The following is a 24,953-nucleotide window of genomic DNA, read 5'->3' on the forward strand; positions in this document are numbered from 1 at the left end:
CAAAAAGTAACCCCAGTACGCTATAGCCAACATTCACCAGGAGATGGCAACAGACAAACATAGATCACTCTATTACATTCCTTCCCTTTTAGAAATGTATAGAAGTTACTCAAAATAAATAAACAACCCAACCAAAAAATGCAGCAGCTCAATTAAAAAACTGTACTTAAGCCACATTCTTTTTTTTTAATTTTTTTAGTACTGAACTCTTAACCCTCATTTGTAAAAAAAATAACATGCTTATTATACAAACAGTATTTGTACACCTTTAACACAGATTTTTATACTGTCTTCAGAGATTCCGTTTTTTTGGTGGTACTCGAAACCTTTCTGGGTACCTGCGAAAGGGTGTTCAGCATGGTTGGAAAAATAGTGACAGAGAATAGAACAAGGATGGACAATTCAACCCTTAACTCAACAATGAGTAGATGAGTGTTATGTGTGTGTATATGTGTAAATAAATGAACACTGAAATTCAAGTATTTCTTTTATTTATATATATATATATATATATATATATATATATATATATATATATATATATATATATATATATATATATATATATATATATATATATATATATATATGTATGTGTGGGAAAAAAAATCACAAGACTACTTCATCTCTACAGGCCTGTTTCATGAGGGGTTCCCTCAATCATCAGGAGATTTTAATGGGAGCATTCACATACCATGGTTTATATAGGGCACAGAGTGGGTGGGTACAGGCTGGCGTAGGGGTGTGGTGATTGGCTCATGTGTTACCTAGGAGGTGTTTCCGTCTGTGGCGGCATGCTGATACAATTTCGCTGCGCTTGTTGAGGGATGACAGGTCTGGACGGTATATGATAAACAGTTTCTCTTTCAAGCATAGGTTGCATCTTTTATTACCACTATTGTAAGGTGTGCTGGATGCAAGAATTTGCCATGTTATTGAATATTCAACGTTATTGTCTTTGAGGTCCCAAATGTGTTTGCTGAGTTCTGTGGTATTCCGCAGGTTTTGGTTCCTGAAAGAAGCCTTGTGATTGTTCCATCTGGTTTTAAACTCTCCCTCGGTTAATCCTACATATGTGTCGGATGTGTTAATGTCCTTGCGTGTTACCTTAGATTGGTAAACAACTGATGTTTGTAAGCACCCACCGTTGAGAGGGCAATCAGGTTTCTTGCGGCAGTTGCAGCCTTTGTTGGTTTTGGGGTCGCTCTGTCCGGGGGCCGACGGCTCATTTGCAATTGTTTTGTTGTGGTTTGAGATAATTTGTCGTATATTGTTCATACAGCTGTAGCTCAATTTAATGTTGTTCTTGTTGAATACTTTTCTTAGGGTGTTGCCTTTGGGAAAGTGTTTGTCAATCAGACTGAGGAATTTGTGGCCAATGTTAGTTGAGACGTTTTTGCTGTATGGGGGGTTGTACCAGATGATGTCGTTTCGTTTTCTGTTCTTTTTTGGTTGGTTTCCTGGCGTGGGTTCATAGGTGAGGGTGAAATTGTATCCGCTTTCATCAAGGGCTTTTTGGTACGGGGGGGTTGCTTGGTCAAATTCAGCTTTGCTAGATGACAGCATCGATAGCCTTTTATTAATTCCGGTAGGTATTCTTTTCGTGGTGGTGGGTGGGTGGTTGCTGTCATGGTGCACGTATTGGAGTGTTGTGTTGGATTTCGTGAATGGTTGGTAGCTGTTATTTCTCAGGTTGAAAGTGACGTCAAGGAAGTTGACGGTTTGCTTGTTGGCTTCAATCGTGATCCGTAGGCCGTTCTCTTTGAAAATTTGGCATATGCGCTTCTTGGTATTCTCGCTGCTCCTTGGCGAGGCGCGACACACTGCCAGTCCGTCATCACGGTAAATACCAAGGTTCAGGTTGAGGCTAGCAAGCTGGGAGAGGAGGAAACTCCCAACGAGTTCACACGTTTCTGCTCCGTCAAAACTTCCCATAGTGACGTCAAATGTTGAGTTGTTCTTTTTTTGCCATGGTGTACTGTTGTGGATGAGTATGGAGTTTTTTGCGTGGATGATGATGTTTCTTTCGTTGCCTGTGATTGAGTCGTAGTCTGAGGCGAAGTCTAGTGCTTGAGTCAGTAGGTCTTGCGTGATGGAAGGGTAAAATTATTCGATATCAAAGGAGATAAAGTTGTGCTGTTGTTTGTCTTGGATGTTGTTGAACCATTTGATTACTGCTGCTGTATTTCTCCATTGGTTGAGTGGTGTTTTGTCCTTGATTTTTGTGTTGACAACCACCCACCCACCACCACGAAAAGAATACCTACCGGAATTAATAAAAGGCTATCGATGCTGTCATCTAGCAAAGCTGAATTTGACCAAGCAACCCCCCCGTACCAAAAAGCCCTTGATGAAAGCGGATACAATTTCACCCTCACCTATGAACCCACGCCAGGAAACCAACCAAAAAAGAACAGAAAACGAAACAACATCATCTGGTACAACCCCCCATACAGCAAAAACGTCTCAACTAACATTGGCCACAAATTCCTCACTCTGATTGACAAACACTTTCCCAAAGACAACAACCTAAGAAAAGTATTCAACAAGAACAACATTAAATTGAGCTACAGCTGTATGAACAATATACGACAAATTATCTCAAACCACAACAAAACAATTGCAAATGAGCCGTCGGCCCCCGGACAGAGCGACCCCAAAACCAACAAAGGCTGCAACTGCCGCAAGAAACCTGATTGCCCTCTCAACGGGGGGTGCTTACAAACATCAGTTGTTTACCAATCTAAGGTAACACGCAAGGACATTAACACATCCGACACATATGTAGGATTAACCGAGGGAGAGTTTAAAACCAGATGGGACAATCACAAGGCTTCTTTCAGGAACCAAAACCTGCGGAATACCACAGAACTCAGCAAACACATTTGGGACCTCAAAGACAATAATGTTGAATATTCAATAACATGGCAAATTCTTGCATCCAGCACACCTTACAATAGTGGTAATAAAAGATGCAACCTATGCTTGAAAGAGAAACTGTTTATTATTTACCGTCCAGACCTGTCATCCCTCAACAAGCGCAGCGAAATTGTATCAGCATGCCGCCACAGACGGAAACACCTCCTAGGTAACACATGAGCCAATCACCACGCCCCTAGGCCAGCCTGTACCCACCCACTCTGTGCCCTATATAAACCATGGTATGCGAATGCTCCCATTAAAATCTCCTGATGATTGAGGGAACCCCTCATGAAACAGGCCTGTAGAGATGAAGTAGTCTTGTGATTTTTTTTCCCCACACATACATATATATATATATATATATATATGAAATACTTGACTTGGTGAATTCTAGCTGTAAATATACCCCTCCCCTCTTAGCCCCGCCAACCACGCCCCCGCCCCACCCCACCCCCACCCCCACCTCCCGAAATCGGAGGTCTCAAGGTTGGCAAGTATGGTGTAGACCTCCTCCACCAAAGATAATCCTTACAAGGATCAACAAGAGACAACAAAGTTTTGTGGAAAGTTGCTTAGTATTTGAGGAATATTGCATCAAAACAAACAAAAATGACATTGGGGGGGAAAAAAACTAAACATAACCTCGTTGACATGAAAGTAGAATAGTAAATTTGAGGCCTTTTTAATAAAACTTTACTTGTTATCATCAATAACTGAGAAGTTGTGTGCTGCCGAAGGCTCACGGGAAATCTATTTTCCTTCGGATAACGTCAACGCTCCTCTGCGGGTTTATCTGATGTTGGGATTAAAGCTGCCAAGGAGTCCCTGAAAAATGGGAAATAACTACAGTGGAACTCCCTGGAGAGTTGATCTGCTTCTACTGGACTTTAATTTCATAGATGATCATGACTATGAACTTTAATGAACGTACAGTGTGAAGCAAAAGACCAGGGGTGTCCAAAACTGTTCCAGTCAGGGCCACATAATAAGAATGAAAGGATGCGGAGGCCACTTTGGTACATTTTGTACATTAAAGATACTAAAACCAATACAATATATCCATATCTTAGCTTTGTGGTATTGTTAAAGGGGAACATTATCACCAGACCTATGTAAGCGTCAATATATACCTTGATGTTGCAGAAAAAAGACCATATATTTTTTTTAACCGATTTCCGAACTCGAAATGGGTGAATTTTGGCGAATTAAACGCCTTTCTAATATTCGTTCCCTCACCTCTCTCGCCCACTCACTGACATCACTCACCTCACATGCTGTCATATCTTAAAGGGCCACACACACATACACATACGCTACTCTCATAACAACTAATAAGACATCGTGGCGAAGCCAGAAGTCGAGTTTCTTAACATGGAGACATTCTCAATACTTTTCTTTTGTCGAGCACAAAGAAAATAACATTTTAGTTAAATGTAAGTTGTGTCTTGGATCAAAGATCCTATCTACTTAAAGTTAAAGGGGAACATTATCACCAGACCTATGTAAGCGTCAATATATATCTTGATGTTGCAGAAAAAAGACCATATATTTTTTTTAACCGATTTCCAAACTCTAAATGGGTGAATTTTGGCGAATTAAACGCCTTTCTAATATTCGCTCTCGGAGCAGGAATGGGAAAGAATTCCACTTCAAAAATGTGTCTCCTCAGCAGTGTTGGGACTAACGCGTTACAAAGTAACGCCGTTAGTTTCGGCGGTAACTAGTAATCTAACGCTATATTTTTTATATTCAGTAACTCAGTTACCGTTACTACATGATGCGTTACTTTACATTATTTTTTATGTAGTATCGGTTAGAAACAGAAGATCTGAGTGTGTTTTATTGCAGCGCTGCGGTGTCGTCCTTCTGTGTGACAAGGAAAAGAAAAGGCGTGCTTTGTGTGGAGGTCGGCTCCCAGACCGTAGTTAAGGGGCGCAGGGGAGACGTTCCTCCAGGGCCTATGTACTTCGGGGCTAACAACCTTCACTTTAGCCGGAAGTGGGTCTTTACAGCTGAGGGTGAATGACGAGGCCGGCGGTTTGTTGCAACTTTGTGACTTTATTGGCCATCCACCAAGCTAGACCACCTGCACGCACTCACTGTCGCCGTTCCCTCACCTCTCTCGCCCACTCACTCACTCACCTCACATGCTGTCATATCTTAAAGGGCCACACACACACATACACACGCTACTCTCATAACAACTAATAAGACATCGTGGCGAAGCCAGAAGTCGAGTTTCTTAACATGGAGACATTCTCAATACTTTTCTTTTGTCGAGCACAAAGAAAATAACATTTTAGTTAAATGTAAGTTGTGTCTTGGATCAAAGATCCTATCTACTTAAAGTTAAAGGGGAACATTATCACCAGACCTATGTAAGCGTCAATATATATCTTGATGTTGCAGAAAAAAGACCATATATTTTTTTTAACCGATTTCCGAACTCTAAATGGGTGAATTTTGGCGAATTAAACGCCTTTCTAATATTCGCTCTCGGAGCAGGAATGGGAAAGAATTCCACTTCAAAAATGTGTCTCCTCAGCAGTGTTGGGACTAACGCGTTACAAAGTAACGCCGTTAGTTTCGGCGGTAACTAGTAATCTAACGCTATATTTTTTATATTCAGTAACTCAGTTACCGTTACTACATGATGCGTTACTTTACATTATTTTTTATGTAGTATCGGTTAGAAACAGAAGATCTGAGTGTGTTTTATTGCAGCGCTGCGGTGTCCTTCTGTGTGACAAGGAAAAGAAAAGGCGTGCTTTGTGTGGAGGTCGGCTCCCAGACCATAGTTGAGGGGCGCAGGGGAGACGTTCCTCCAGGGCCTCCATGTACTTCGGGGCTAACAACCTTCACTTTACCCGGAAGTGGGTCTTTACAGCTGAGGGTGAATGACGAGGCCGGCGGTTTGTTGCAACTTTGTGACTTTATTGGCCATCCACCAAGCTAGAGCACCTGCACGCACTCACTGTCACCGTTCCCTCACCTCTCTCGCCCACTCACTCACTCACTGACGTCACTCACCTCACATGCTGTCATATCTTAAAGGGCCACACACACACACACACACACACATACGCTACTCTCATAACAACTAATAAGACATCGTGGCGAAGCCAGAAGTCGAGTTTCTTAACATGGAGACATTCTCAATACTTTTCTTTTGTCGAGCACAAAGAAAATAACATTTTAGTTAAATGTAAGTTGTGTCTTGGATCAAAGATCCTATCTACTTAAAGTTAAAGGGGAACATTATCACCAGACCTATGTAAGCGTCAATATATACCTTGATGTTGCAGAAAAAAGACCATATTTTTTTTTTAACCAATTTCCGAACTCTAAATGGGTGAATTTTGGCGAATTAAACGCCTTTCTATTATTCGCTCTCGGGAAGTAATCCGCCATTTTCTCAAACACCGAGTCAAATCAGCTCTGTTATTTTCCGTTTTTTTCGACTGTTTTCCGTACCTTGGAGACATCATGCCTCGTCGGTGTGTTGTCGGAGGGTGTAACAACACCAACAGGGACGGATTCAAGTTGCACCAGTGGCCCAAAGATGCCAAAGTGGCAAGAAATTGGACGTTTGTGGATGAATAAAACACAATAGTAAAATATACCTGAACAGAAGTGCAGAATATGTCACTTAAAATGTAATAAAATATGAGAAGGGAGTCTGTTGAACAACTTAAGCTGTACATCAAGCAAGAATGGGAAAGAATTCCACTTCAAAAATGTGTCTCCTCAGCAGTGTTGGGACTAACGCGTTACAAAGTAGTTAGTTTCTCAGTTACCGTTACTACATGATGCGTTACTGCATTATTTTACGTTATTTTTTATGTAGTATCGGCTAGAAACAGAAGATCTGAGTGTGTTTTATTGCAGCGCTGCGGTGTCGTCCTTCTGTGTGACAAGGAAAAGAAAAGGCGAGCTTTGTGTGGGTGGGGGCGGGGGAGGCTCCCAGACCGTAGTTGAGGGGCGCAGGGGAGACGTTCCTCCAGGGCCTATGTACTTCGGGGTTAACAACCTTCACTTTACCCGGAAGTGGGTCTTTACAGCTGAGGGTGAATGACGAGGCCGGCGGTTTGTTGCAACTTTGTGACTTTATTGGCCATCCACCAAGCTAGAGCACCTGCACGCACTCACTGTCACCGTTCCCTCACCTCTCTCGCCCACTCACTCACTCACTGACGTCACTCACCTCACATGCTGTCATATCTTAAAGGGCCACACACACACACACACACACACACACACATACGCTACTCTCATAACAACTAATAAGACATCATGGCGAAGCCAGAAGTTGAGTTTCTTAACATGGAGACATTCTCAATACTTTTCCTTTGTCGAGCACAAAGAAAATAACATTTTAGTTAAATGTAAGTTGTGTCTTGGATCAAAGATCCTATCTACTTAAAGTTAAGGGGGAACATTATCACCAGACCTATGTAAGCATCAATATATACCTTGATGTTGCAGAAAAAAGACCATATATTTTTTTAACCGATTTCCGAATTCTAAATGGGTGAATTTTGGCGAATTAAACGCCTTTCTAATATTCGCTCTCGGAGCGATGACGTCACAACGTGGCGTCACATCGGGAAGCAATCCGCCATTTTCTCAAACACCGAGTCAAATCGGCTCTGTTATTTTCCGTTTTTTTCGACCGTTTTCCGTACCTTGGAGACATCATGCCTCGTCGGTGTGTTGTCGGAGGGTGTAACAACACCAACAGGGACGGATTCAAGTTGCACCAGTGGCCCAAAGATGCCAAAGTGGCAAGAAATTGGACGTTTGTGGATGAATAAAACACAATAGTAAAATATACCTGAACAGAAGTGCAGAATATGTCACTTAAAATGTAATAAAATATGAGAAGGGAGACTGTTGAACAACTTAAGCTGTACATCAAGCAAGAATGGGAAAGAATTCCACTTCAAAAATGTGTCTCCTCAGCAGTGTTTGGACTAACGCGTTACAAAGTAGTTAGTTTCTCAGTTACCGTTACTACATGATGCGTTACTGCATTATTTTACGTTATTTTTTATGTAGTATCGGCTAGAAACAGAAGATCTGAGTGTGTTTTATTGCAGCGCTGCGGTGTCGTCCTTCTGTGTGACAAGGAAAAGAAAAGGCGTGCTTTGTGTGGGTGGGGGCGGGGAGGCTCCCAGACCGTAGTTGAGGGGCGCAGGGGAGACGTTCCTCCAGGGCCTATGTACTTCGGGGTTAACAACCTTCACTTTACCCGGAAGTGGGTCTTTACAGCTGAGGGTGAATGACGAGGCCGGCGGTTTGTTGCAACTTTGTCACTTTATTGGCCATCCACCAAGCTAGAGCACCTGCACGCACTCACTGTCACCGTTCCCTCACCTCTCTCGCCCACTCACTCACTCACTGACGTCACTCACCTCACATGCTGTCATATCTTAAAGGGTCACACACACACAAACACACACACACATACGCTACTCTCATAACAACTAATAAGACATCATGGCGAAGCCAGAAGTTGAGTTTCTTAACATGGAGACATTCTCAATACTTTTCCTTTGTCGAGCACAAAGAAAATAACATTTTAGTTAAATGTAAGTTGTGTCTTGGATCAAAGATCCTATCTACTTAAAGTTAAAGGGGAACATTATCACCAGACCTATGTAAGCGTCAATATATACCTTGATGTTGCAGAAAAAAGACCATATATTTTTTTTAACCGATTTCCGAACTCTAAATGGGTGAATTTTGGCGAATTAAACGCCTTTCTAATATTCGTTCCCCCACCTCTCTAGCCCACTCACTCACTGACGTCACTCACCTCACATGCTGTCATATCTTAAAGGGCCACACACACACATACATACGCTACTCTCATAACAACTAATAAGACATCATGGCGAAGCCAGAAGTCGAGTTTCTTAACATGGAGACATTCTCAATACTTTTCCTTTGTCGAGCACAAAGAAAATAACATTTTAGTTAAATGTAAGTTGTGTCTTGGATCAAAGATCCTATCTACTTAAAGTTAAAGGGGAACATTATCACCAGACCTATGTAAGCGTCAATATATATCTTGATGTTGCAGAAAAAAGACCATATATTTTTTTAACCGATTTCCGAACTCTAAATGGGTGAATTTTGGCGAATTAAACGCCTTTCTAATATTCGCTCTCGTGACGTCACATCGGGAAACAATCCGCCATTTTCTCAAACACCGAGTCAAATCAGCTCTGTTATTTTCCGTTTTTTTCGACTGTTTTCCGTACCTTGGAGACATCATGCCTCGTCGGTGTGTTGTCGGAGGGTGTAACAACACGAACAGGGACGGATTCAAGTTGCACCAGTGGCCCAAAGATGCCAAAGTGGCAAGAAATTGGACGTGATGTCAGATGAAACAAAAATGTATCCGTTTGGCCACAATACCCAGCAATATGTTTGGAGGAGAAAAGGTGAGGTCTTTAATCCCAGGAACACCATCCCTACTGTCAAGCATGGTGGTGGTAGTATTATGCTCTGGGCCTGTTTTGCTGCCAATGGAACTGCTGCTTTAAATGGGACAATGAAAAAGGAGGTTCCCAGGACAAGCTAAAATCATCAGCCCGGAGGTTGGGTCTTGGGCGCAGTTGGGTGTTCCAACAGGACAATGACCCCAAACACACGTCAAAAGTGGTAAAAGGAATGGCTAAATCAGGCTAGAATGAAGGTTTTAGAATGGCCTTCCCAAAGTCCTGACTTGTGGACAATGCTGAAGAAACAAGAAACGACGACTTTTGGACGCTGGTGGGCCGTAGTTTGGCGACCCCTGGATTAGAGAGTGAACATTTTTTCGCAAAGTTGCTGGAAAGAGGCAAAAATGTTGCCATTGTATACATCAGGGGTGCTCATTACGTCGATCGCGAGCTACCGGTCGATCTCGGAGGGTGTGTCAGTCGATCACCAGCCAGGCATTAAAAAAATAGTCCTAAAAATGAGCGATCATAAATCTTCACTATGACGTCACTTTCGTCACTTGATTGACATTCACGGCACCCGAGGGTCTTCTGAGATGACGCTGGCTGCTGCCAGCTCAGTAAAATTACCGACTGGAAGGCGAGAAACACTTTATTTCAACAGACTCTGGCGCCGTACCTGTCGTCAAAACTCCAAAGACCGACTTGCACAGTTGCACAGTTGCACTAACAAAATAAGAGTCTCAGAAAGCTGGCGTGCACAAGCTAGCAAGCTACGGAGTTTGCCGACAATGTATTTCTTGTAAAGTGTATACAAAGGAGTACGGAAGCTGGACAAATAAGATGCCAAAAACCAACCACTTTCATGTGGTATTGGACAGAAAGGAGGACTTTTTTTCTCCTCCATTCGAAAATGCGGACGTTTTTAGCACCACTGTCTGATTCCAATCAATGCAAGTCATCACAATCAGGTAATACACCAACTTATATTCTTGTCTTCATGAAAGAAAGGAATCTATATGTGTTAAACATGCTTGTATTATCATTAAACACCTTTAACTTGTTAACAATATTAACTATATGTGTTAAACATGCTTGTATTATCTTTAAACACCTTTAACTTGTTAACAATATTAACTATATGTGTTAAACATGCTTGTATTATCTTTAAACACCTTTAACTTGTTAACAATATTAACTATATGTATTGAACATGTTTGTATTATCTTTAAACACCTTAACTTGTTAACAATATTAACTATATGTGTTAAACATACTTGTATTATCATTAAACACCTTTAATTTTTTAACAATATTAACTATATGAGTTAAACATGCTTTCATTATCTTTAAACACCTTTAACTTGTTAACAATATTAACTATATGTATTAAACATGCTTGTATTATCATTAAACACCTTTAATTTTTTTTAACAATATTAACTATATGAGTTAAACATGCTTTCATTATCTTTAAACACCTTTAACTTGTTAACAATATTAACTATATGAGTTAAACATGCTTTCATTATCTTTAAACACCTTTAACTTATTAACAATATTAACTATATGTGTTAAACATGCTTGTATTATCATTAAACACCTTTAATTTTTTAACAATATTAACTATATGAGTTAAACATGCTTTCATTATCTTTAAACACCTTTAACTTGTTAACAATATTAACTATATGTATTAAACATGCTTGTATTATCATTAAACACCTTTAATTTTTTTTTAACAATATTAACTATATGAGTTAAACATGCTTTCATTATCTTTAAACATTTTTTACTTGTTAACAATATTAACTATATGTATTAAACATACTCGTATTATCATTAAACACCTTTAATTTATTAACAATATTAACTATATGTGTTAAACATGCTTTCATTATCTTTAAACACCTTTTACTTGTTAACAATATTAACTATATGTGTTAAACATGCTTTCATTATCTTTAAACACCTTTTACTTGTTAACAATATTAACTATATGTGTTAAACATGCTTGTATTATCTTTAAACACCTTTAACTTGTTAACAATATTAACTATATGTATTAAACATTCTTGTATTATCATTAAACACCTTTAATTTTTTAACAATATTAACTATGTGTTAAACATGCTTGTATTATCTTTAAACACCTTTAACTTATTAACAATATTAACTATATGTGTTAAACATGCTTGCATTATCATTAAACACCTTTAACTTGTTAACAAAAACATATATTTCATAAATAAGTAAATATAAATGATATATATGAATGAGGTAGATCCCCGCGACTTGATCAATTGAAAAGTAGCTCGCCTGCAGAAAAAGTGTGAGCACCCCTGGTATACATCTTTGATCCCCAGACGTGAGCATCTTAAAAAGGCACTAGAATCAAGAGAGGGAGGGAAAGCATGATGGGTGCAAGACCAGAAATAGTCTGTAGGCCAAAATAGCGCTTAAATTGAACCCAAATTAAGTTTTTGTCAATCCAGGATGTTTTTATTTTCGGGTCAATAAAAAAACCTGCGGTGTCCCTAATGAAGTGGCCATTGAGCATGGTGTGCCGGGTTCTCCCCCGCAGGGCTCCAGGTCGTCTCTGGAAGGTTCTCGCCCGGTGGGCCAAGTGGACAAGCACATCCTGCTGCTGGTGCACGGCGTGGGCAACGCCGGTGAGACAGTCGAACGCTCCCTACGTGCGCCCCGAGGCGTGTTTTTTGACGGCGTTCGTTCCCCCCGGCAGGCCCGGAGATCACGGACGAGCTGGTGAAGGTCCTGCGCAGACGTCTGGACGAGACCACGTTGGACCACATCACCGTGATGCTGGTCAGGAACTGCAAGCTGACGCCGGCTGACGTGGAGGTGGGTTCTCCCTCTTTGGCGGAAAGCTCTCATCGGCGCCACTGCGACCTCACGTGTGTCGTCTGCAGTTCATCCAGCCGTCTGGTTCTCCGGCCACCGAGGTCGTGACCTTCGGCCTGCCTCACTTCTGTGTTCCCTGGCTGTCCGCCGTGGCTCACTACCTGCGTCAGAACCTGCTCATCTTCCTGCACGTGCCCAAGTACACGGACAGCAACACGGCGCACCACTTCAAGGTGGTACCTTCTTTTGTTTTTAATAGTGATTGATTGATTGTACATATTCCGTACAATTGACCACTCAATGGTAGCACCCCAATAATTTTTTACACTTGTTTAAGTCGGGGTCCACGTTAATCAATTCATGGTAAAGTGAGTGTTATTGACGGCTGTCACGTTCAAACACAGGACATCTATTAAACAAGACAAGAGGCAAAGAATCAAACAGAGACAGAATTCAATTTAGACTCAATTGAGGAGAGACGGCGTCAACAACCTGTAACCTCTTACAGTGTCTTAGCACGCTCTGACGAAGAAGGTCTTCGTCTCCTCTTTTAATTCAGATGTTCCATGTTCACGCACCAACATATGTCACAGCAGGAATTGGGAGTACCGTATTTTCCGCACTATAAGGCGCACCTAAAAACCACAAATTTTTCTCAAAAGCTGACAGTGCGCCTTATAACCCGGTGCGCTTTATATATGGATAAATATTAAGATTCATTTTCATAAAGTTTCGGTCTCGCAACTTCGGTAAACAGCCGCCATCTTTTTTCCCCGGTAGAACAGGAAGCGCTTCTTCTTCTACGCAAGCAACCGCCAAGGTAAGCACCCGCCCCCATAGAACAGGAAGCGCTTCTTCTTCTACTGTAAGCAACCACCCGCCCGCGTGGAAGAAGAAAAAGCGCGCGGATATACCGTACGTTTCATTTCCTTTGTGTGTTTACATCTGTAAAGACCACAAAATGGCTCCTACCAAGTGACAGGGATCCGGTTCATGAAAAGACGCAATCTCTCCATCCGCACACGGATTACTATTTCACAGCAACTGATATTCCTGTGAACCGCACTGTGGATACAACGGGAGCACGTACGGTGAATATTCGCACCACAGGGAATGAGAAGTCATCCTTCACTGTGGTTCTAGCTTGCCATGCTAATGGCCAGAAACTTCCACCCATGGTGATATTCAAAAGGAAGACCTTGCCAAAAGAGACCTTACCAGCCGGCGTCATCATAAAAGCTAACTGGAAGGGATGGATGAAGAAAAGATGAGCGAGTGGTTAAGGTAAGTTTACGTGAAGAGACCGGGTGGCTTTTTTCAGCAGCTCCGTCCATGTTGATATACGACTCCATGACTGTTTTTTTGACATTCCTTTAGCGCAGTTAGATGCGGCTTACAACACGGGGCGGCTTATGGGTGGACAAAGTTTTGAAATATGCCGTTCATTGAAGGCGCGGCTTATAACCCCGGGCGCCTTATGGTGCGGAAAATACGGTATGTAAAACAGTCATTGTTTTCGGTCGCCTTGAAGTCCAAGAAGAGGACTTCTCGGGCTTGGGCTCTTCCCGGATCCAGCTGGGGCAGGTGTTGGAGGACAATGGACAACCCCTCCCGTCTCCTGTCCACAGCAACTTCAAGAGGGGCAGCGGGTCGTAAATAGCGTTGACCAAATAGTTGGAAAGAGAGTTTGGGAACCACTTCAAAGAGAGTTGGTTTAACACTTCAAAGAGAGTTCCTCCGGGAGTTGAGCACATCCCGCCATCTGTCCGTGCTGAAATCACAGTGGCGTTTCACGAGCCTTCTTCCTCTTGTTAGGCCTCGAAATGCAGCCTTCATCTTCTCATCAGGAACATAATGCAATATAATGTTTCTTTTGTGATAACTTACAAACAATTATTCTAACAACGGCAATGTCAGCACAATATTTAAAACAATTCCTTGTCATGCAATTGTTTGATCAAAACAAAGTCAATAGTACACCATAACTAAACAAAAGCATCTACTATTCATCTAAACAAATTGGGTTTTTTTGCCCTCTTTTGTCCAGAAACGTACTCCCTACGTTTGTTAATAGCACCTTTACCATACTTGCCAACCCTCCCCGAATTTTCCGGGAGACTCCCGAAATTCAGCGCCTCTCCCGAAAACCTCCCGGGGACAAATATTCTCCCGAAAATCTCCCGATTTTCAACCGGAGCTGGAAGCCACGCCCCCTCCAGGTCCATGCGGACCCGAGTGAGGACAGCCTTTTTTCATGACAGGAGAACTAAATCATCCAGACTAGAGATAAATTGTATTATTATGTTTATCTTACCTAAAAATAAATGTATTTATTAATTTACAAAAAAAACCAACTAAATACATGTTTACTATATTTTGCTTAAAAACATCAAAATTAATTGTATTTTTATTTGTATTTTTTTTCCTGACTCCTTATTACATCCAGCCATAGAATTATACATTAAAATAAACATATTTGAAATAATTGATTTTAAATGATCATAATAATTCATTTAAAATGACCATATTTAATTATTAAAATAATTGCTTGCTAATAACTTTAGCATTTTATTCATTACATTTTGAAACTCTCAGAAGCCAAATTATGTTATATTCCTTAATATTTATTTATGCAAGTTTGAAGTATCAATTATCTAAACACAGTTTTGTTTGCATATTTTCAGGATGTAGATATATATATATATATATATATATATATGTCTTAATAAGGTTATCCAAAAAATAGTGCTCGATACCGTAGTAGAGCGCAATATATATATGTGTGGGAAAAAAAATCACAAGACTACTTCATCTCTACAGGCCTGTTTCATGAGGGGGTACCCTCAATCATCAGGAGATTTTAATGGGAGCATTCACATACCATGGTTTATATAGGGCACAGAGTGGGTGGGTACAGGCTGGCCTAGGGGCGTGGTGATTGGTTCATGTGTTACCTAGGAGGTGTTTCCGTCTATGGCGGCATGTTGTTACAATTTCGCTGCGCTTGTTGAGGGATGACAGGTCTGGACGGTAAATAATAAACAGTTTCTCTTTCAAGCATAGGTTGCATCTTTTATTACCACTATTGTAAGGTGTGCTGGATGCAATAATTTGCCATGTTATTGAATATTCAACATTATTGTCTTTGAGGTCCCAAATGTGTTTGCTGAGTTCTGTGGTATTTCGCAGGTTTTTGTTCCTGAAAGAAGCCTTGTGGTTGTTCCATCTGGTTTTGAATTCACCCTCGGTTAATCCTACATATGTGTCGGATGTGTTAATGTCCTTGCGTATTACCTTAGATTGGTAGACAACTGATGTTTGTAAGCATCCCCCGTTGAGGGGGCAATCAGGTTTCTTTCGACAGTTACATGCTTTGTTGGTTTTGGAGTCGTTCTCACGCCCCTAGGCCAGCCTGTACCCACCCACTCTGTGCCCTATATAAACCATGGTATGCGAATGCTCCCATTAAAATCTCCTGACGATTGAGGGTACCCTCCTCATGAAACAGGCCTGTAGAGATGAAATAGTCTTGTGATTTTTTTCCCCCACACATACATATATTGCGCTCTACTACGGTATCGAGCACTATTTTTTGGATAACCTTATTAAGACATATATATATACATATATATATGTATATATATATTAGAGATGCGCGGTTTGCGGACACAACCGCGGAGTCCGCGGATTATCCGCGGATCGGGCGGATGAAATTAAAAAAAATAAGATTTTATCCACGCGCGGGTCGGGTCGGGTGGATTAATTAGATTTTTTATTTTTTTATTTTTTTTTGCGGGTGGCAGTTAAACCAATTGGTAAATATATATACATAGTTAAATGTTGTTACCCACATACGAAAAACGAGCAGGCACCTGCTGCATATGCCACAACAGAAGAAAAAGAAAAGAAAAGAGATGGACACTTTTACGGAGCGGAGAAGGGACGCCTCGCCGGGGTCCGGGACCGAGGCCCCTTCCCCCGAGAGGGCCCCACCGGGAGCCGTAGCTGAGGCGATCCGCGAGAAGGGCCCCACGCACGTCCAGGGTCACCACCGCGCCCACCGCACCGACACCCCGCCTCGTCCGCCTTCGCCGCGGCCGGCGTCACGCGCAGCAGGTAAGCAGCTTACCTGCCCACCACCCCCGTGGCCGGGGGCTCGTAACAGGGGTCACTCCGCGCGCAGTGCGCTCACGAAAGGGTTGGGGCTCACCCTGGTTGATATAGACAGCAGGACGGTGGCCATGGAAGTCGGAACCCGCTAAGGAGTGTGTAACAACCCACCTGCCGAATCAACTAGCCCTGAAAATGGATGGCGCTGGAGCGTCGGGCCCATATACCCGGCCGTCGCCGGCAGCGAGACGCGCTTGGAGGTGCGCTCAGCGCGGCTCCCATATGATTGCGCACTGGTGTGCGTCTGGGTCGTGACAGCGTGGCACGCGAAAGTCTGTGCTGCATTGGATCAGTCTCCTTTCTTTAACAGGCAAAAGCTTTATAACCTCAGTGAGGTTATAAAGCTTGCGCACCAAACACGAAGCAAGGCCATGGTGCAGGAGAACAAAGGACTTCTTTCATTTAAGGTTTGTGATAAACCATCAAACTCATTCGTTAAAAGGACTCTATAGTAATATAAAGCGAATTTTTCTGGACATTATCATGCAAGAAAAGTTTATTTTTGGGACCGCGATCACCGCGTAATGATTTTTAAAGGTTGCATTACAAACATTTAACTGTCCCATGTGATCAGCCAGTGCGATTGGAAGTCCATGCTCAATTATTGCCTCCGTAAATAAAACTTCGGCATTTATCACATCCAAAGAATCTGTTTGGGCGACGAAAAACGTTGAAAGTTTTCCACTTGTATCGCTAGCAACGGCATTAGACTTGTGTTTTTTTGTCCCAACGTGGTCTTTTACATCGCTAATTCCTCCGTGTCCGATCGAAAAATCTTGTCTGCACAAGGTGCAATTCGCGTAGTTTTCACCCTTTTTTTTTTTTTAAATTAATGAAAAACCCGGAATAGGTTGATGAAAACCGTACGAATTACGGGAAAACCGGAGTAGTTGGCAGGCTCACTAATGCCTTGCATCATCTATATTAGATCGGGCGGATGGCGGGCGGGTGCAGTTCTGATCAAACGTTACATCGGGTGGATGGCGGATGGTTGACGACTTTCTGACGCGGTTGCGGATGAAATAAATTGCCTATCCGCGCATCTCTAATATATATATATATATATATATGTATGAAATACTTGAGTTGGTGAATTCTAGCTGTCAATATACTCCTCCCCTCTTAACCACGCCCCCAACCACGCTCCGCCCCACCCCCCGACCACGCCCCCACCCCCCTCCTCCCGAAATCGGAGGTCTCAAGGTTGGCAAGTATGACCTTTACCTACTCAGTGGCCTAGTGGTTAGAGTGTCCGCCCTGAGATGGGTAGGTTGTGAGTTCAAATCCCGGCCGAGTCATACCAAAGACTATAAAAATGGGACCCATTACCTCCCTGCTTGGCACTTAGCATCAAGGCTTGGAATTGGGGGTTAAATCACCAAAAATGATTCCCGGGCGCGGCCACCGCTGCTGCCCACTGCTCCCCTCACCTCCCAGGGGGTGAACAAGGGTGATGGGTCAAATGCAGAGGACAAATTTCACCACACCTAGTGTGTGTGTGACAATCATTGCTACTTTATTTTTAACTTTAAAAACAACCAAAAATTAGGGGTGTCGATAAATGCTTTAAAATGTAATATCGGAAATTATTGGTATTGGTTTCAAAAAGTAAAATGTATGACTTTTTAAAACGCCGTACAGCGCGCCAATAAACCTTAAAGGCACTGCCTTTGCGTGCCGGCCCAATCACATAATATCTACGGCTTTTCACACACACAAGTGAATGCAAGGCATAATTGGTCAACAGCCATGCAGGTCACACTGAGTGTCACGTTCAAACACTGAGGACATCTATTAAACAAGACAAAAGGCAAGGAATCAAACTGTCACGTTCAAACACTGAGGACATCTATTAAACAAGACAAAAGGCAAGGAATTAAACAGAGACAGAATTCAATTTGGACTCAATATTGAGGAGAGACATGGCCACTGCACTCTCTGTACAGTCCTGCACCACGCTCTGACGAAGAAGGTTTTCGTCTCCTCTTTTATTCAGATGTTCAATGTTCACGCACCAACACATGTCACAGCAGGAATGGGAAGTATGTAAAACAGTCATTGTTTTCGGTCGCTTTGAAGACCAAGAAGAGGATTTCTCGGGCTTGGGCTCTTCCTGGATCCAGCTGGGGCAGGTGTTGGAGGACAATGGATAACCCCTCCCGTCTCCTGACCACAGCGACTTCAAGAGGGCAGCGGGTCGTAAATAGCGTTGACCTCGGTTACCAAATAGTTGGGAGAGAGTTTGTGAAATACTTCAGGGAGAGTTCGTTTAACACTTCAAAGAGAGTTCCTCTGGAAGTTGAGCAGATCCTGCCATCGGTCCGTGTTGAAATCACAGTGGCGTTTCACGAGCCTTCTTCCTCTTGTTAGGCCTCGAAAGACAGCCTTCATCTTCTTATCAGGAACACAATGCAACACAACGTTTCTTTTGTGATAACTTACAAACAATTATTCCAACAATACCCACAACCCCTTGCAGCACTAACTCTTCCGGGTTCGCTACAATATACACCCCCCCCCCCCCCGCTGTCGCTGTCTTCGAGGGCCGGTCCTGGCACACCCCGTTCCGCGGCAGGCCCGCAGGCCACACCTTCCCCCTCCACGACAACCTTACCAAGTGTATGGATAGATCCGCTGCCATAAACACAACAGAGCACCATTAATGCGGGGCGGTATAGCTCGGTTGGTAGAGCGGCCGTGCCAGTATCTTGAGGGTTGCAGGTTCGATACCCGCTTCCGCCATCCTAGTCACTGCCGTTGTGTCCTTGGGCAAGACACTTTACCCACCTGCTCCCAGTGACACCCACACTGCTTTAAATGTAACTTAAATATTGGCTTTCACTATGTAAATGGAAAAAGGCTTCCGGACGGCTTCGAAGCAATTCTGGACCACCATCCGCCGCCTCAGGAAGGGGAAGCAGTGCAATGTCAACACCGTGTATGGTGGGGATGGTGCTCTGCTGACCTCGACTGCGGATGTTGTGGATCGGTGGAGGGAATACTTCGAAGACCTCCTCAATCCTACCAGCACGTCTTCCTATGAGGAAGCAGGGCCTGGGGAGTCTGTGGTGGGCTCTCCTATTTCTGGGGCTGAGGTTGCTGAGGTAGTTAAAAAGCTCCTCGGTGGCAAGGCCCCGGGGGTTGATGAGATCCGCCCGGAGTTCCTTAAGGCTCTGGATGTTGTGGGGCTGTCTTGGTTGACAAGACTCTGCAACATCGCGTGGACATCGGGGTGGTACCTCTGGATTGGCAGACCGGGGTGGTGGTTCCTCTCTTTAAGAAGGGGAACCGGAGGGTGTGTTCCAACTATCGTGGGATCACACTCCTCGGCCTTCCCGGTAAGGTCTATTCAGGTGTACTGGAGAGGAGGCTACGCCGGATAGTCGAACCTCGGATTCAGGAGGAGCAGTGTGGTTTTCGTCCTGGTCGTGGAGCTATGGACCAGCTCCGTACTCTCGGCGGGGTCCTTGGGGGTGCATGGGAGTTTGCCCAACCAGTCTACATGTGCTTTGTGGACTTGGAGAAGGCATTCGACCGTGTACCCTGGGAAGTCCTGTGGGGAGTGCTCAGAGAGTATGGGGTAACGGACTGTCTGATTGTGGCAGTTCGCTCCCTGTATGATCAGTGCCAGAGCTTGGTCCGCATTGCCGGCAGTAAGTCGGACACGTTTCCAGTGAGGGTTGGACTCCGCCAAGGCTGCCCTTTGTCACCGATTCTGTTCATAACCTTTATGGACAGAATTTCTAGGCGCAGTCAAGGCGTTGAGGGGATCTGGTTTGGTGGCTGCAGGATTAGGTCACTGCTATTTGCAGATGATGTGGTCCTGATGGCTTCCTCCGGCCAAGATCTTCAGCTCTCACTGGATCGGTTCGCAGCCGAGTGTGAAGCGACTGGGATGGGAATCAGCACCTCCATGTCCGAGTCCATGGTTCTCTCCCGGAAAAGGGTGGAGTGCCATCTCCGGGTTGGGGAGGAGATCTTGCCCCAAGTGGAGGAGTTCAAGTACCTCAGAGTCTTGTTCACGAGTGAGGGAAGAGTGGATCGTGAGATCGACAGGCGGATCGGTGCGGCGTCTTCAGTAATGCGGACGCTGTATCGATCCGTTGTGGTGAAGAAGGAGCTGAGCCGGAAGGCAAAGCTCTCGATTTACCGGTCGATCTACGTTCCCATCCTCACCTATGGTCATGAGCTTTGGGTCATGACCGAAAGGACAAGATCACGGGTACAAGCGGCCGAAATGAGTTTCCTCCGCCGAGTGGCGGGGCTCTCCCTTAGAGATAGGGTGAGAAGCTCTGCCATTCGGGGAGAGCTCAAAGTAAAGCCGCTGCTCCTCCACATGGAGAGGAGCCAGATGAGGTGGTTTGGGCATCTGGTCAGGATGCCACCCGAACGCCTCCCTAGGAAGGTGTTTCGGGCACGTCCGACCGGTAGGAGGCCACGGGGAAGACCCAGGACACGCTGGGAAGACTATGTCTCCCGGCTGGCCTGGGAACGCCTCGGGATCCCCCGGGAGGAGCTGGACGAAGTGGCTGGGGAGAGGGAAGTCTGGGCTTCCCTGCTTAGGCTGCTGCCCCCGCGACCCGACCTCGGATAAGCGGAAGAAGATGGATGGATGGATGGATGGATATGTAAAGCGCTTTGAGTCATTAGAGAAAAAGCGCTATATAAATATAATTCACTTCACTAATGCCGTCCTCTCTCTAACTTATTAATCTACATATTATCATCTACACTTCTAAAACTTTACTAAGCACTTTAATCTCAGTGTCATTTCAAAATAGCTTTGCGATCATCATACGTCCTCCAGTGATAGCACTACTTTAGATTCTAAAAAAAAAAGTGCAGCTTATTTGCATTAGTGGAGGTGATTATTATTCATTTCGGGGAGCTTTTTCATGGCGATCAATGGACGCATGCTTGAAGGATATTGGATTCAGTTCAGGTGAACAAGTGAATGGTTTTAGAACTCACGGTCGTGTCGTTCCGCAGCACTGCTTTCATTCCGGCGCCGACGCGGCAGACGGCGACATCTACCTCTACAACAAGCCGGGGGGTCAGGGGACCGGAGGCAAAGGTACTATCTGTGTGCAGGGAAGTCATGCAGGCGATCACAATCACGGCCCCTTGCAGGTATCGCCTGCATCACTCTGACATTTGTGGATGCCAGCGGGCGACCCCTCCAAGTTCCAGCTCTGGACTCTGGCGCCCTGCCCAGGTCTGACCACTGCTCCGTTCCTTTTCATCCCGACATGTTTGACCAGTTGACCACGGTGCTGAAGGTGGACGGCAGTCGCAGTCAAGGTGAGACACACACACACACACACACACACACACACAGCTGTCCATGGTGACACGGTACCCAGCAGGTACAAGACATTGAAACAACGTTGAGAACTTCTTGAATTAGGTCCTGACGTCCAGCAACTCAAACCTAACGTTGAAACAACGTTCTTTTTCACGACGTTTAATCAATGTTGGGTTCTGATGTCAATCAATCAATCAATTCAATTCCTTTATTGCAGTGGTTCTCAAACTTTTTTTGTCATCCCCCACTTTGGACAAGGGGGAGTTTTCAAGCCCCACCTGCCCCCATCGCCCCAACAGAGCGCGAATACCAAGCTTTAACATTTTCAAATTTATTGAACATCAAGTTGTATACATTCAAACTCAATAACATAAAATAACATCAAGTTCAATAATAAATAAAATAACTGTGCAGCTGTGGTATAACTTGCATCAAGTTCAATAATAAATAAAATAACTTCCATCAAGTTCAATAATAAATAAAACAAAAGTGTTATAACTTGCATCAAGTTCAATAATAAATCAAAAAAAGTGTTATAACTTGCATCACGTTCAATAATAAATAAAAAAAAGTGTTATAACTTGCATCAAGTTCAATAATAAATCAAATAAAAGTGTTATAACTTGCATCAAGTTCAATAATAAATCAAAAAAAGTGTTATAACTTGCATCAAGTTCAATAATAAATCACAAAAAGTGTTATAACTTGCATCACGTTCAATAATAAATCAAAAAAAGTGTTATAACTTGCATCAAGTTCAATAATAAATCAAAAAAAGTGTTATAACTTGCATCACGTTCAATAATAAATCAAAAAAAGTGTTATAACTTGCATCAAGTTCAATAATAAATCAAATAAAAGTGTTATAACTTGCATCAAGTTCAATAATAAATCAAAAAAAGTGTTATAACTTGCATCAAGTTCAATAATAAATCAAATAACTTGCATCAAGTTCAATAATAAATCAAGAAAAGTGTTATAACTTGCATCAAGTTCAATAATAAATCAAAAAAAGTGTTATAACTTGCATCAAGTTCAATAATAAATCAAATAAAAGTGTTATAACTTGCATCAAGTTCAATAATAAATAAAATAACTTGCATCAAGTTCAATAATAAATCAAAAAAAGTGTTATAACTTGCATCAAGTTCAATAATAAATAAAACAAGTGTTATAACTTGCATCAAGTTCAATAATAAATCAAAAAAGTGTAATAACTTGCATCAAGTTCAATAATAAATCAAATAACTTGCATCAAGTTCAATAATAAATCAAAAAAAGTGTTATAACTTGCATCTAGTTCAATAATAAATCAAAAAAGTGTTATAACTTGCATCAAGTTCAATAATAAATCAAATAAAAGTGTTAGAACTTGCATCAAATTCAATAATAAATCAAATAACTTGCATCAAGTTCAATAATAAATAAAATAAAAGTGCCACTTTGCAATCTCTGCAAAAAAAAAAAAGGAGGAGCTATGCATTTGGCAAGACAGGGCAAGTGACAGCACTTTCCCCCAGGAGAGCCACCTTGCTTCACTGTGAAACAGCACGGCTGTATGATCAGCTCCCATTTCCTCACACAGTGCAGAGAACAGTCGCACTTTCAGTGGTCGTGTTTTGATCAAATTTAGCGCGCTCACAACATCTGTTAAAACCTCATTGAGTTCGGGGCTGAGCTGCCTTGACGCGAGTGCTTCCCGGTGAATGACACAGTGTGTGCCCGTCACATTTTTGTTTCTCTGCAGGCGCTGGCTCTGGCTCGACGACCTTTGAGGTGCGAGTCACAAATGTATATATTTGTGTAATTGTGGTCCACACATTAGCCTGCTACCCATCCGCGCGAAAGTTTGTTCCGCTTAGCCCCGCCCCCATTAGTTACTGTTGCTATGTCTGTCAAACTTTCGCTCCCACCGAGAAATTTAAAGCCTACAGTAAAAATAAGTACCGGTAATTTCCATTTATTTATATAGCGGATTTCACAGACAGAATCACAAAGTGATTTACAGTGTGTATAGAAAATGAAAGCATAGTAAAAAAAAAATCTAAGAATATAATAATAAAATAAAAAAAATGTAAGTGAAATTTCCTCCCGTTCCTCGCGCCCCACCTGTCATGTCTCTATTCCCCACCAGTGGGGCGCGCCCCACACTTTGAGAAACGCTGCTTTATTGTCATTGTCATAATAACACTTAAGTCATACATGAACAAGGAGATTTTGTTTGAGCTTTGTCCAGCGGCATAGAAACTGCATTGATGTGCAGGTTGACAATAGTCATACTTGCCAACATTGAGACCTCCGATTTCAGGAGGTGGGGCCGTGGTTGGGGGCGTGGTTAAGAGGGGAGGAGCATATTGACAGCTAGAATTCACCAAGTCAAGTATTTCATACATATGTGTGGAGATATATATATATTAGAGATGCACGGTTTGCGGACACAACCGCGGAGTCCGCGGATTATCCGCGGTTCGGGCGGTTGAAATAAAAAAAAATTAGATTTTATCCGCGGGTCGGGTCGGGCGGTTGAAATTAAAAAAAATTAGATTTTAAATAGATTCAGGCGGGTGGCAGTTAAACCAATTGGTAAATATATATACATAGTTAAATGTTGTTACCCACATACGAAAAACGAGCAGGCACCTGCAGCATATGCCACAACAGAAGAAAAAAAAAAAAAGAGATGGACACTTTTACGGAGCGGAGAAGGGACGCCTCGCCGGGGTCCGGGACCGAGGCCCCTTCCCCCGAGAGGGCCCCACCGGGAGCCGTAGCTGAAGCGATCCGCGAGAAGGGCCCGACGCACGTCCAGGGTCACCACCGCGCCCACCGCACCGACACCCCGCCTCGTCCGCCTTCGCCGCGGCCGGCGTCACGCGCAGCAGGTAAGCAGCTTACCTGCCCGCCACCCCCGTGGCCGGGGGCTCGTAACAGGGGTCACTCCGCGCGCTCCGCCCGCGCAGCTTACCTGCCCGCCACCCCTGTTGTCGGGGGCGCGTAACAGGGGTCACTCCACGCGCAGTGCGCTCACGAAAGGGGTGGGGCTCACCCTGGTTGATATAGACAGCAGGACGGTGGCCATGGACGTCGGAACCCGCTAAGGAGTGTGTAACAACCCACCTGCCGAATCAACTAGCCCTGAAAATGGATGGTGCTGGAGCGTCGGGCCCATACCTGGCCGTCGCCGGCAGCGAGACGCGCTTGCAGGTGCGCTCAGCGCGGCTCCCATATGATTGCGCACTGGTGTG

At 43.5% G+C, this 24,953-nt stretch overlaps 1 protein-coding gene across 2 annotated transcripts in view; it reads left to right on the forward strand.

Annotated features, from left to right (window-relative positions):
- szt2 (SZT2 subunit of KICSTOR complex) overlaps window positions 1-24,953 on the forward strand; it is a 332,720-nt gene that overhangs the window by 219,458 nt on the left and 88,309 nt on the right. For both annotated transcript variants that reach the window (XM_061978415.1, XM_061978416.1), the window contains 5 exons: window positions 11,956-12,043; window positions 12,115-12,233; window positions 12,302-12,466; window positions 21,393-21,477; window positions 21,534-21,704. In XM_061978415.1, the coding sequence (XP_061834399.1) occupies window positions 11,956-12,043; window positions 12,115-12,233; window positions 12,302-12,466; window positions 21,393-21,477; window positions 21,534-21,704 (628 nt within the window). The remainder of the gene's footprint in view (window positions 1-11,955; window positions 12,044-12,114; window positions 12,234-12,301; window positions 12,467-21,392; window positions 21,478-21,533; window positions 21,705-24,953) is intronic.

Source organism: Nerophis lumbriciformis, linkage group LG18 (assembly GCF_033978685.3).
Source record: "Nerophis lumbriciformis linkage group LG18, RoL_Nlum_v2.1, whole genome shotgun sequence".
NCBI classification, from domain to species: domain Eukaryota; kingdom Metazoa; phylum Chordata; class Actinopteri; order Syngnathiformes; family Syngnathidae; genus Nerophis; species Nerophis lumbriciformis.